This window comes from Myzus persicae, unplaced genomic scaffold, assembly GCF_001856785.1.
Source record: "Myzus persicae strain clone G006 unplaced genomic scaffold, MPER_G0061.0, whole genome shotgun sequence".
Lineage (NCBI taxonomy): Eukaryota > Metazoa > Arthropoda > Insecta > Hemiptera > Aphididae > Myzus > Myzus persicae.
The window spans coordinates 1-13,883 of NW_019104216.1; the positions used below are offsets into that span (position 1 = coordinate 1).

The 13,883-nt window shown below is 27.5% G+C and overlaps 1 protein-coding gene and 3 long non-coding RNA genes across 4 annotated transcripts; 2 read left to right on the forward strand and 2 right to left on the reverse strand.

The window, feature by feature from the left end:
- Positions 1-860: 860 nt before the first annotated feature.
- On the reverse strand, positions 861-2,281 carry LOC111040136. Its single transcript, XR_002605175.1, has 3 exons — positions 1,314-2,281; positions 1,072-1,243; positions 861-958 (listed from the first exon to the last, which is right to left on the reverse strand). It is a non-coding gene; the product is annotated as an uncharacterized LOC111040136 (long non-coding RNA).
- A 161-nt stretch (positions 2,282-2,442) lies between these two features.
- Positions 2,443-4,054, reverse strand: LOC111040131 (zinc finger MYM-type protein 1-like). The gene is made up of 5 exons (XM_022323895.1): positions 4,051-4,054; positions 3,240-3,869; positions 2,983-3,148; positions 2,829-2,903; positions 2,443-2,449 (listed from the first exon to the last, which is right to left on the reverse strand). Exons 1-5 carry the CDS (start codon positions 4,052-4,054, stop codon positions 2,443-2,445), a joined length of 882 nt encoding a protein of 293 aa, XP_022179587.1.
- Positions 4,055-4,298: 244 nt separating this feature from the next.
- Positions 4,299-5,215, forward strand: LOC111040138. The gene is made up of 3 exons (XR_002605176.1): positions 4,299-4,698; positions 4,769-4,973; positions 5,051-5,215. It is a non-coding gene; the product is annotated as an uncharacterized LOC111040138 (long non-coding RNA).
- Positions 5,216-5,502: 287 nt separating this feature from the next.
- Positions 5,503-6,184, forward strand: LOC111040139. The gene is made up of 3 exons (XR_002605177.1): positions 5,503-5,646; positions 5,736-5,886; positions 5,960-6,184. It is a non-coding gene; the product is annotated as an uncharacterized LOC111040139 (long non-coding RNA).
- Positions 6,185-13,883: the final 7,699 nt, after the last annotated feature.

Sequence of the window (13,883 nt, forward strand, 5' to 3'; positions counted from 1 at the left end):
TATTTTATACTCGTATTTTAAAATTATGTTAACTTGTTGTTGTTGTAATAAACTATTATTGTTATAATTATTATTATAATGAGTACCTATACCTACATCATTTTTTGAATATGATCTTATAATATATATTTATGTATTAGTTTATTCTAAATAAACCATGTGAAAAAATCTTCTCCTTTGAAAGTAGATAACTAGGAAATCTGTCTTTTGTGTCAGTTGAACTATTATAGATTACTGTTAGCCATGATGAAAACCAGTCTTTTACATGTAACTCAAAATCGTGATCTGATGAATTGAATTTGTTTCTAGACAAATCTATAATATAAATAAACAAACAAAAATAATTATTTATGGTATGCAATTTTTAACTCAACAATATTTAAGCTACCTTTCATGATGCTCATAAACATAGGGTTAGGATAAGGACATAACCTGTCTATGGACCTTTTGAAGATAGCAAGTTACTGAAAAGTCTTTGTAACACACGTTTAATGAAATTCTTGATATCAGTGCCTCCGTTTCTTGTTATAAAAATTTGTCTGCAAAATTGAAGTAAGTCATTAATAGGACTATAAAATGGAATATGCATAAGTGATTTCTATGTACCTAACAGATAATATATACATACGAAAAATTGTCTTAACATTTTATATTCTTACCTCATTGAGTTTAAAATCTGGAATTTGAGTATTATCATGGTATAAGCCTAGGACTATGCATTCAGGTATATATATATATATACATTTGTTTAAACTAATTGTTCATTTATAATATTGAATACATATTGTATGAGCAGCATCTGAAGTAGAAAAATACTTAGTTTTTTATTTATTAATTTAATTATAACAGTTTTTAGTTACCAGCAAAGCATACTTTGATATAATTTGTAAGTAAATTAAATGAGTGGATCAATGAATTGCAGTGATTAAATTTTTTTCCACTATAACCTTTTCAATGTCTTTCATTTACATAAAAAAAAAACTCAAAGTTAATACATAATACTTACCACGATTAACAGCAAAATTATTAGAAACATTATTGAGTATATAATAATCATATAGCAAATCTCACTTGACATATAAGTGCTACTGAACATTTGTACATTGGGTTCCTGTGAAAAGTTTGAACTGTTATCAATATTGTACAACATTTCTTGATTGCTACATGATGAGGTAGTAGCTACAATTTGTGTTTAACGTGATTTTTCCAATATTGTTTCAGAAAGTTTTCTCGTAATTTGTAACTAAAAACAACAAAATAATTGGTTAAAGTAAAAACAATATCACACACTTCCATAGCATCCCGAACTATACCCATAACTTTTCGATGAAATTTTAAATACTACACTTGTGTCTAGTACAGTGTATTCAGCAACATTTCTTATGAAAAAATAAAGGTTTATTAAATCCATGTTGTAACAAACGGCGATGCTTACGAAGACGACTGATTTGAAGACGATCGGTTTGTGAACGCTATTACCAGGATAGGTTGTGAGCCGCACATCCGCGGGTTTTAAAAGAATAATTAAAACGAACGTAGCAGTAGGGGCGAATAAGAAAGGTTGAGAAGGCAAAAAATCGAGAAAAGAAAGTTAAACCGCTTACAATTTTTCGGATAAACAACAACGATAATGATAAAGATAAAAATGCGAGATAATGCAGCGACGCGCGACGGTTCTGCCGCACAATAGAACAATATAGAAGCGACACGCGATCAGCTGGTTGGGGTCTTGTTTACCTATGGGCTATGATCTGATGTCTGAACCTCCGAAAAACAAGGAAACGTTTACCAATATGATGTTAGACCCAAAGTGGTATACTGGTATTATGTAAACGTTCACTTCCACGTAGGCTGGGTACGCTGCGCGGGGTCGGCTTGTTTACCATTCAGTATTCATTATTCAGATTTCGTTTACTTTATCTCTAGATACCATTTTCAGGGCCCCAATCGCCCGTCCCGACCAATTCACGGAGTGTCGTACGCCTGGCCGCACCGAGGAAGTATGCGATTGTTCGGACTTCGGAATAAGGAACCTATATAGGCCCTACTATAGTACTAATACCTATATTACTCTATGTCCTGGTTTTACTGAGTTATGTCAGCGCTCCGATTCCTTATCATATTGATTCGGAAAGTTTTTTATTGTGTGGTCGTTAATAGTCGTATTACGATGGGTGGGTTGCAGTGGCGGTTTTGATGAAACATCAAGGGGGGGGCTATTTTCAATTTTTCGGGTCTCCCCTCTCATAATTACATACATCAAATAAAGAACACTTTTTGTTTATGGTCCTATAATAAATTACATATAACTTTTATTTTTTATTTCATAATTTAAATAGTTTAGTTTTATTGGAATACTTATAAAGTATCAGCCTCTGATTTATACTTACCTTTAACCGTATACATGTTATATAAAATATAGTAAAAAGTCTGTAGATTTGACTATAATCTAAAAAAATAAAATAAATATATAACTGAAGTAATAAATTTAAAGCAATTCAAGCATTTAGTACAATTTCAATTAAAAAAAAGGACATGCAAGTGTCTAGGGAGTTGTATAAAAAATTATATTATAAAGCAGTAAAGCACCGTGTAAAATATTTAGATAAACAGCTTAAAACAATTTAACATGTACTTCAAACAAGTCAATTAATCAGCTTATAAATGTTAATTAATTCCATTAAAAACAGTAAACATAGTAATAATAATAATTAAGCAAAAATTAAAATTAAATTATTTAAATTAAAGAAAATTAAATAACAAAATCAATGTTTCTTTTTTTGCTATTTGCAAAGCGTTCTATTATTTTATCTTCTGAAATATCAAACTCTCGATGAATATGCAATAATGCTAAGCCACAAAGTCTATCTTGAGACATCTTTGTCCTTAACCAAGTCTTAAGCCTGAAGCATTTAAGCGTAAAAGTACATTTTAATATATACTTACTTATCTTGGAATTTAAAATCAATCATAAAATAATACCTCCTTAATGTAGAGAAACTGCGTTCAGCTGATGCCACGCTTATTGGTAAAGTAGCAATTAAAGTCAAAATTTGCTTAATATTTGGAAAAAGTACATATGGACAATTGACAATAGAGTCAATAGCATTATTAGGTACATTTATTTTTGATTCATTATTTACATCGCCTAAAACAAAGTTACAATTGGTTATTGTTAGTAGTTAATTGATAGCATAACATAAATATTCTAATGATTAATGATTAAGTTAGGTATCTACTTTCAAAAACCCATTTGGACTTCCATAACTCTAACTCAGCTCTAAGAACTTCTTTTTGTATGTTCAAGAATCCAAATTTTTCTAATATATCTTCAGTTAATGATTCTATTTTGGTTGGAGTAAAATCTTTTAAATAACATGGAACAATTCCCATTAAAGTCAAAAATATTTTATTTTTATTATTCTTAAACCGTTCTTTTATATCTTCAATGATATTATCAAGTAATGGAATGTACAAGGACCTCATATAATATTCTTCTGGTGAGTTACTAGGGGGATTTGGCCTTTGAGTTTGTCGTTTAGATATTCGTGGATGTTTTGTAACAACATCATGTTTTTTCATTAGTTCTGAAGCTTCCTTATAGATTTTATTAAAATACTGACTACAATTTGTGCGTTTATCGGTTAAGTTATCCAAAACCAGTTGAATACTATCTGTTGCACTAATAAAATCCCTTTCTTTCCCCTGAAGACATTTGCTAATAGGTAATGTAATACTCAGTATATTTGTTAGAGTAAACAGAGTTAAAATAAATTCACAATTCTCTAAAGCACTTATCAACATTTTGGCTTTGGTTGCAGATTCAGATTCTGACCATTCAGATACTGTACTTAATGCAACAAGTATGTCTGAAAATGAGGAAGTAAACAATAAAATACTGTCATGTCTATCAATCCAGCGCGTTTCACATACAGTTTTTAAAGAATGGTTTTTCAAAATACTTTTTAGTACGAAATTCCTTTTTGAAGAAGAATTAAAAAAAGCAACTACTTCTTTGATAATACCTACAGATATACAAGATATACTTACACATATACAATTGACACAAAAAATCCAAGGGGGGGGTGAGCGCCCCCTTCGCCCCCCTAAAAAACGCCACTGGTGGGTTGATCGTTCACTTGGCACTCGAGATCATTATTATAAAGAAAATATACATAAATAACACAGAAGCGGACTATGCAATACAACACAACACAGCCATACCAATATGAATCAAAATGATAAGGAATCATAACATGATTACATAATAAATAAATAAATACATAATTCAGTACCACCAGAGCCTGCTGCAGCCGGTTCATTATCCCGACCAATCGCATACTTCCTCGGTGCGGCAGAACCGTCGCCGCATTATCTCGCATTTTTATCGTTGTTGTTTATCCGAAAAATTGTAAGCGGCTTACAATTCTTTTCTTGATTTTTGGCCTTCTCAACCTTTCTTATTCGCCCCTACTGCTACGTTCGTTTTAATAAATTATTCTTTTAAAACCCGCGGATGTGCGGCTCACAACCTATCCTGGAAATAGCGTTCACAAACTGCTCGTCTACAAATCAGTCGGTCTTCGCCGATTGTTACAACATGGATTTAATAAACCTTTATTTTTTCAAAAGAAATGTTGCTACATACACAGTACTAGACACTAGTATAGTATGTAAAATGTCATCGATAAGTTATGGGTATAGTTCGGGATGCTATGGAAGTGTGTGATATTGATTTTACTCTAACCAATTATAATGTTGTTTTTAGTCACAAATTACGAGAAAACTTTCTAAAGAAATATAGGAAAAATCACGTTAACACAAATTGTAGCTACTGCATCGTCATGTAGCAATCAAGAAATGTTGTACAATATTGATAACAGTTCGAACATTTCACAGGAACCCAATGTACAAACGTCCAGTAGCACTTATACGTCAAGTGGGATTTGTTATTAAAAAATTCTTTATAATAAGTAAAAATATTATAATTATTAATTTTGCAACAAAAAATTGTATACATGTTTGATGTACCTATTTAAAAATTTTCCAGCTGAAATGAACACGATAGATGAGCATTTAAAAGTTTATGAATCTGCATCTCCTATGTGTTCCTGGAGCACAAACATAATACAGAATTCAAAGTTTCATCACCCCGTCCAATATTATGTATAAGTTTCAGCTACACTTAATAATGGTTCTAATAATTTTGCTGTTAATCGTGGTGAGTCTTATGTATTAACTTTGAGTTTTTTTTTATGTAAATGTTAGACATTGAAAGGTTATAGTTGAAAAAAACTTAATCACTGCAATTCATTGATCCACTCATTTAATTTACTTAGAAATTACATCAAAGTATGCTTTGCTGATAACTAAAAACTGTTATATTTAAATTAAAAAATATGCATGTATCTAATCTTTTATTTTTATTATTGTATTTAGTAGCTATGTAATAAATATTAAAAACTAATATTTTTCTACTTCAGATGCTGCTCAGAAAAAATGTATTCAATAATATATATGAACAATTTGTTGAAACAAATATACATATACCCGAATGAATAGTCCAAGGCTTATACTAAGATTATACTCGTATTCCAGACTTTAAACTCAAGGAGATAAGATAATACAAATTTAAAACAATTTTTCGTATGTATATATTATCTGTTAGGTACATAGAAATCACTTTTGCATATTCCATTTTATAGTCCTATTAATGACATACTTCAATTTTGCAGACAAATTTTTATAACAAGAAACGGAGGCACTGATATCAAGAATTTCATTAAACGTGTGTTACAAAGACTTTTCAGTAACTTGCTATCTTCAAAAGGTCCATAGACAGGTTATGTCCTTATCCTAACCCTATGTTTATGAGCATCATGAAAGGTAGCTTAAATATTGTTGAGTTAAAAATTGCATACCATAAATAATTATTTTTGTTTGTTTATTTATATTATAGATTTGTCTAGAAACAAATTCAATTCATCAGATCACGATTTTGAGTTACATGTAAAAGACTGGTTTTCATCATGGCTAACAGTAATCTATAATAGTTCAACTGACACAAAAGACAGATTTCCTAGTTATCTACTTTCAAAGGAGAAGATTTTTTCACATGGTTTATTTAGAATAAACTAATACATAAATATATATTATAAGATCATATTCAAAAAATGATGTAGGTATAGGTACTCATTATAATAATAATTATAACAATAATAGTTTATTACAACAACAACAAGTTAACATAATTTTAAAATACGAGTATAAAATATGAAATGTTGCAACTCGTTCTATAAGTTAAAATCTTCAATACGAATTAATTGACTCTAATTCAAATTATAATAAAATATATTACAAAATGTAAACAATATCATAATAAAGCTAACACATTCTTAAATTAAAATTTGGAAGATTATATAAAACAAAGAGATATAACACTAAATACATGATTTGTATACGAAATGAAATGAATTAAAGTTAATACATCAATGTGACATTTATTAGGTACTAGGTATTTTCCTATACTTTATATTATGTGTTATTCATTTCGTATGTAAATGCTATATTATTAATCATATAATAACTGTATAAAAAATAAGTTATTTGCTATAATTATAATTATTTCATAATAATATGTTAATGTTTTATTCAATAACCTAAATTTGAGATAGAAATTCATTTTCATATCTTCTTATTTATTTATAAAATAAAATAAAAGTTGTTATTTAGTACTAGATAAATTGTTATACATTATATTATGAGTAATTCATTTTGTATGTAAATACCTTATTATTAACCATTTAATAACTTTAGAAGACAAAAGGTATTTACTTAAATTATTATTATTTCATGACGATGCTTGTTGAATAGTCATCCGTTAGAGCACTAGTAGATTTCTGTTCCCCGGAGGTATACACTAAATATTGTAATTATCATATGGATATGGATATGGATACTGACTAAGCGAAATCCATTATTAATTTATGTAGATTATAGTATGTGGGGGTCATTTTGAATGTAAATTCCATAAGACCATGTACCTAGCTACTTATGTTAGGTATACATTTTAATAATTAAATTGCAAATTTTTATTTTTATCTATGTTTGATGTAAAGTCAGTTGTCTCAATATAATTATACATAGAAATTATGCTGTATACAATATTATTATTATTATTATTATTATTATTATTATTATGATGTAGATACTTATGCTTTATCCAATAGTAATAACTTTTAATAGCAAATTTTTTTTTGTACCAACATATGTTTTTATGAGAGAAAAGTTGTTCATTAAGTACTAGGTATATAACTATACATTATATTATGTGATATTCATTTTGTATGTAAATGCTATATTATTAATCATTTAATTACTGTATAAGAAATAAGTTATTTGCTATAATAATTACTATTTCATTATAATGTGTTAACGTTTTATTCAATAACCAAACTTTAAGATAGAAATTCAATGTCATATTTACTTGTTTATTAAACAAAAGGAAAGTTGTTATTTAGTAGTATTTAAATTTTTATACATTATATTGTGTGTTATTTATTTTGTATGTAAATTATGTATCATTATACATTTAATAACTACTGAAGACATAAATTATTTACTTATATTATTATTATTTCGTGATGATGTACATTGAATACTAATCCGTTAGAGCGCGCCACTTGTAGCATCATCGTATATTTGAATTCTGTTCCCCAGAAGTATACATTGTAATTTTCATATGGATACGGACTAAGCGAAATCTATTATTAATTTATGTAGATTATAGTATGTGGGGGACATTTTGTATGTAAATTCCATAAGACCATGTACCTAGCTACTTATGAGATAGAAATCCAATGTCATACATACTTACTTGTTTATTAAACAAAAGAAAAGTTGTTATTAAGTACTAGGTACATTATTGTACATTATATTATGTGTTATTCATATTGTATGTAAATACCTTATTATTAATCATTTAATAACTTTAGAAGACATAAGGTATGTACTTATATTATTATCATTATTTCATGACGATGCATATTGAATATGCATCCGTTAGAGCACTAGTAACAACCTCGTATATTTGATTTCTGTTACCCGGAGGTATTCATATACTATATATTGTAATTATCATATGGATACTGACTAAGCGAAATCCATTATTAATTTATGTACATTATATTATGTGGAGGTCATTTTGTATGTAAATTCCATATGACCATATACCTAGCTACTTATGTTAGGTACAAATTTAACAATTAAATTGCAAATTTTATGTTTTGTTTCTATTTTTGATGTATATGCAGTTGTCTCATTAGTAATTTACATATAAATTATATTGTATATAATGTTATTATGTGTATACTCTTAACAGTTATAACTACAGCGAGTTTCCGATGGCAGTAGCATTAATTTGAAACTCGTATGGTGGCGGGTTAAGGCCCCTGCAAACTCAATTCATTTTTCATCAAATCGACCTTAGCGACTGACAAAAATTTAAGTACTTCTAGTTTTTCCATTTAATAAATGTAAATATGTTTTAATTGGTCAACAAGTCTACTTTGCATCGGTCTGACGATATTTTTGATATTTTTGATATTTTTGAAGATATTCAATACTAAAAATGTATAAATTTATAAAATGTAAAATATTTATTCCCGTCAAGAATTTTTCTAAAATTGAAAAAGTGCTCCGACTGATGCAAAGTAAACTTGTTTACCAACACCAACATCTTTACATTTTTAAATCGAGCCACTAGAAGTATTTTAATTTTTGTCAGTGCGACGGCTATTTCAAGTCCATAAATTGGTTTTGAATATTTTGATCTAGACATTGAATGACTTGTGCGTGTGTGTGTGTGCGACCATAAATCAGAGGAACGAAATAATTGCCTAAACACAACTCCTAAAAAATGACACATTTGCAGGTGCCTTAAGCCATAAGGTCTTAATTATTGTTATCTGCACAATTAATGACAACACAAGATAGTACTAAAAACCTTAAGATGACTGAAGTCGGTCGTGTGTTAAGGAAATTAATATAGACAATATAACACGATGAAATTAGAGTGACTTGTAAGTGTGTGCTATGTAAACGAATTTAAGTGTGTATGAGTATAATCGCTGTAATCGTTTTCGGACAATATTTCCTAGAAACCATCCTTCGTCGCCACTAAACTTCGTGAACAATGAACAAATTATGAGGGTTATAAATATAGGGTTTTAAAATTTCATGAAATTTATTTCCTTGAAATATTTCATTTCAGTGAAAATAAAAATAAAAATTATTGATTGAAATAATTGAAAATAATGGGGTTTAGATTTTGATATTTATTTTTAAACCTTTTTTTAAATACACCAGGAGAATTTGACAAAATAAGAAACAAGTAATAGCCTGTCCATAAAAGAAATTAATGTTGGGAAATGAACGTCTATATTTATTTAATAATCATATTATATTCGTACATTGTACCACGTAAACGCGATACTCTCCCAGTCCCTAACTACGTTCATATGATTAAAATTTATAATATTATATAAACAAAGTATATTTTGTAATATTTGGTATATTTACATTTTTTTCATAAAATATTGTCAGGACTATTTTTCAGCACTATAAATAAAATTTACAAGCATGAAATAATTAATCAACAATATTTATATTTTACTATTATATTATACTATTATACTATTAATATTATATTACTTATATTTTATTATTATGGGCTTCAAAATCATTTCCAAGTCGGCTATCTAGTATTTTTATATATCTGTGTAGTTCGCTTACCATGGTTGATATTAATTATAAGTGATAAGTTATTCATCATCAATATTATCTGTGTATAATCAATATATTATTTTATTTATAATCATCTATAATCATTAATCGAACACACACGTTTTAAAGAAGAAAAAATATTTTTCAATATTTCATTGAAATATTTCAAGGAGAGTGAAATTTTCAATTTTGAAATATTTCAAATTCAGAACCCTAGTTATAAATATTGTTGTAAATAGTAGATTATTTTACCATTTTGGTATTTTTTTTATAATAGTATACCTTTGTAATGATACGCTTATATCATAAATGCATTTATTTCATGAAGAGTTAAATATAAAAAATTAGTAACGGTCGAGTTGTCGCGTTCGGATAACGGTATACTTCAATAAAAACCCTTTTTTTTATGATTATTGATTATATATTACGATTTATGATTATACAAATTTCAAAATTAATTGAACTTGTATTGTTTAATCAAATTTACTTTATCTTCCAAAATGGTAAACACAAATACTATCTACCATCGACGCAGTGATAACTTACTATAAAATATATATACCTATTTGTAGATTTATATCAGCAATAATATTCGTAACACCAGCATAATATGCAGTTTCATATATTTAAAATCCAATCCATAAATATTTGTCTAAATTTCAAAATATTAACTTTGATGGCTGTATAAATACCTTTTAAGTTTTAGAACATGCTTATCCAATAAATCTAATGAGAGTGTTTTGTTATGTATATTTTTTACGTGCCCAACTTACAACTGAATGAATTATCAACATTTTATTTTATGGATAAGATATTGAAACTAATGTTCAAAAAGTTTAACATTTAATTTTCTCTTATTTTTCATAATATTCTACTGCTGACCTATTTTAAAAATATTAAAAATGTACTATTTGAAATATTAAGGGGATTCCTGACTACCATTTTTGAAGCAAAATGTTTAGATTAATTTTTAGACCTTCAGTCTATTTAGAATCCTTCGAATTACAACATAAATTAAACTATTTCTTTCCATTGAAATTTTAAAAAATGTAAATAATATTCTAAATTTTAAGTGGGATCGTTTCATTTTAAGAATAAAAAATTTACAATGTGACTCAGAGTATCCAAAGTTTGTTTAACTGAACTCACCTAAATGTAATATTGTTTTAAATTATTATTGGTATATAACTCAAGTCTGTTTGTTGGAACCTGTTTAGGTTTGATTTATAAGATTTCGATTTTAGGCATTTTAATACACATAACTCTAAACTCGCTTGCTGTCAAAAGATTGAAAATAGACCATTATAAATTAAAATAGGTATGTTTTAAACATTTTATGTTTTGAGTAAAACTCAGGCTGGCACGTTTGTAGTTAACACTTGTAGTTTTATCAACCAAAATGAATTAACACCAAGGTTATTTGTATTTATATTAAACATTTTTAATTTGTCTTTTAATTAATTACAATTAATTTTAAATAATACTTTATTTATTTATGTTGTTGACGTCATGCAACTAGGGAAACCTTCTAATAAAAACTGATATTCGTGAAAAATTAGCCAAGATGTCCAAAGTTTTAACTGATGTTGTATTTGTCTTTGGTTTCCAAACATGATTTGAAGGTGGGTAATCGACAGGTTTTGCTCTTATCTATAGCACATTAGACCATGCAAAGAACTTTGAACCAAAATACAAACTGCAAAATGTAATAACTTTTTTTTAATAATATATTTTTATAGCTGTTTTTTAAATATTTACTAATCAAATTGCTTATTTAGCATGGACTTAAAAAGAAAAACACAGATAAGAAAACAATGAGAGGAAAGGAAGAATAGGGTGAAGAAGGTGTTAGGTACTAAAAAAACAAAAGTTGGTGCCACCTCTGGAAAGAAGGTACCTACTGTAATAAGTAATTTTGCCATGTTTCAATTATTACATTTTTTTTTCAGTAAAATGATCGTTAAATGTGTATGAATGTACTTTGTGGGGCAATCAATATGCTTGTGGATATGAATAAAACCGTCCTTTAACAAAATTGTTTTACTTATTCCATAATTCTGTGTTAATTAATAAAATAATATTAATTAATATTATCTACCTTTATGTTTTGAAACATTTTTATTGAAATCATATTTTGTGCCAATGTTTCCTTTCTTTATTTATGGTCTATAACCTAAGGCTTATTTTTATAAAACTTTTTATGAATACATTTAAAGTATCTTTGTATATAAAGAAAATAAGATGAATACACTTGTGATTGATCGGTGAAGTATTGGTTCCTATTAATAATTTCTATACAGATTACTTTATGCTATAAATTATATGTGTCAATAATAATTATTGACACATATAATTAGTGATGGGCAACACCGACTAATGACTAACGACTTGGTCCTGTAGTAAGCAATAAATAAATAAGTCGGCTATCGGAATAATAAACCAACTAACGAAAGAATAATTACTAATATAAAATATATCATTATCTATCTTATAAAAGTAAATAATTACTAAATGACTATATTGATGATTATATTATAGCTGATACTATAACTGATATTAAAACAACTCATGAAAAACTATGTAATACATTTTCAAGCTTCTCGACCCAGTGCAAAAATTTTTGATCGGCGTATTAAGAAAAAAAAATAACAAAAATGGAGAATTTTCCATGAAAACTTTGAACTTAACACGTGTATAAAAACGACTACCTATATTTTTTTATTTTTATATTTTTCAGATTTTTTTGTTAAATTATCAATTACGTCCAAAAGAACCTTGTTTTTAATTTTCAATCCTTGGCTTTAAAAATTGAACTTTTATAAATTGTTAAGTACAAAATAATTTGCACATTTTCGAGAATTCGATGAATTTCGAGGAATTTTGAACTTTAAATGGTTCTGAAAAAAAGTCGTGCAGTATTTTTATACTGCTTTTAGAACAAGTTTCGAGGAACTTTGTATTAAATTTTCAAGTGTTTTGACCGCACGAAAAATTTTTTATCGACATTTAAAAAAAATTACCAAAAACTTCTTAGGCCTTTAAATAGCTCAAAAAGTAACAAAATATTTTGAACATTTTGTAGGGATTAAAATTATAAATATAATAAAAATTAGGTGCAAATTTCAAGTATTTACGTTTATTATTTTTTAGTTACCCCAAAAAACAAAATCGATTTTTGCGAAATTTTGCTGTGCGTAAAAATTTCCGTTTTTTCCTAAAGTTATTAGTCATTAGTCGTTTTTCGATAGTGTTAGTTATTAAGCTGTTTGTTGTTAGTTGGTCATGGAAATTGTAACCAACTATTAGTCGGTTTTTTGGAGTAAAATATAACTATTAGTCGGTTATTCAAATCATTCGGTAATGCCCATCACTGAGACATCCTAACATCGACATTGTTGTCATATATGAATCACACAAGCACTAAATATTGTATTTCGTGCATAAATAAATTATTCATGTCTTCGATTGGTTAGTACTAAGTATAAGCTTAATATGAATTGGTTAGATTGACTGGTTAGACCACGGTGGATACATGGTTATTGGTTACATACCTATGTCTACGAAATACTTATATTACAAATAGTTAAATACTAACTAGAAATGTGGTCTAAATAGTAGGTTACCGTCTGCAATTGCTTATTTTATGGAACCTTATCATGAATTCTTGAAATTATTTTAAAATATTATAAAATAAATACAATTTCAAATAATAAAATTCAAAAATATAGGTATCGGGAATACACAGCAACTGAAAAACGAAAAAAAATAGGTAGGATTCTGGTATAAAAGTAGTATAAATACTAATAAATATTTGGATTACTAAAAAAATACTTTAGTAAAAGTATTCGAATACTATAGGTATATGAACTATGAACAATAGACTGTCTACTAGTTTATGTGTCGAATTACTAAATAGGTGCAACGAAAAAATTAACTCTTTGGAATATGAAATAATCACAAATGCAGTTATACCTATTTATCAATATATTATTGGCATTGAAAAGACCGAAAATCATTTAATACAAAACAGTCATTCTTTCGCTTATTCGGTTTTACACGCATTTTTCTCGCCTATACAACACATCGACAGAGTAATTCCC

Excerpts from the sequence above, each read along its gene's own strand:
- LOC111040131 (XM_022323895.1), bottom strand. Across the intron at positions 3,149-3,239 it reads GTCCAAATGGGTTTTTGAAA|GCGATGTAAATAATGAATCA; the intron begins GTAGATACCTAA and ends ACTTTGTTTTAG. Across the intron at positions 2,904-2,982 it reads AGTTTCTCTACATTAAGGAG|GCTTAAGACTTGGTTAAGGA; the intron begins GTATTATTTTAT and ends TAAATGCTTCAG.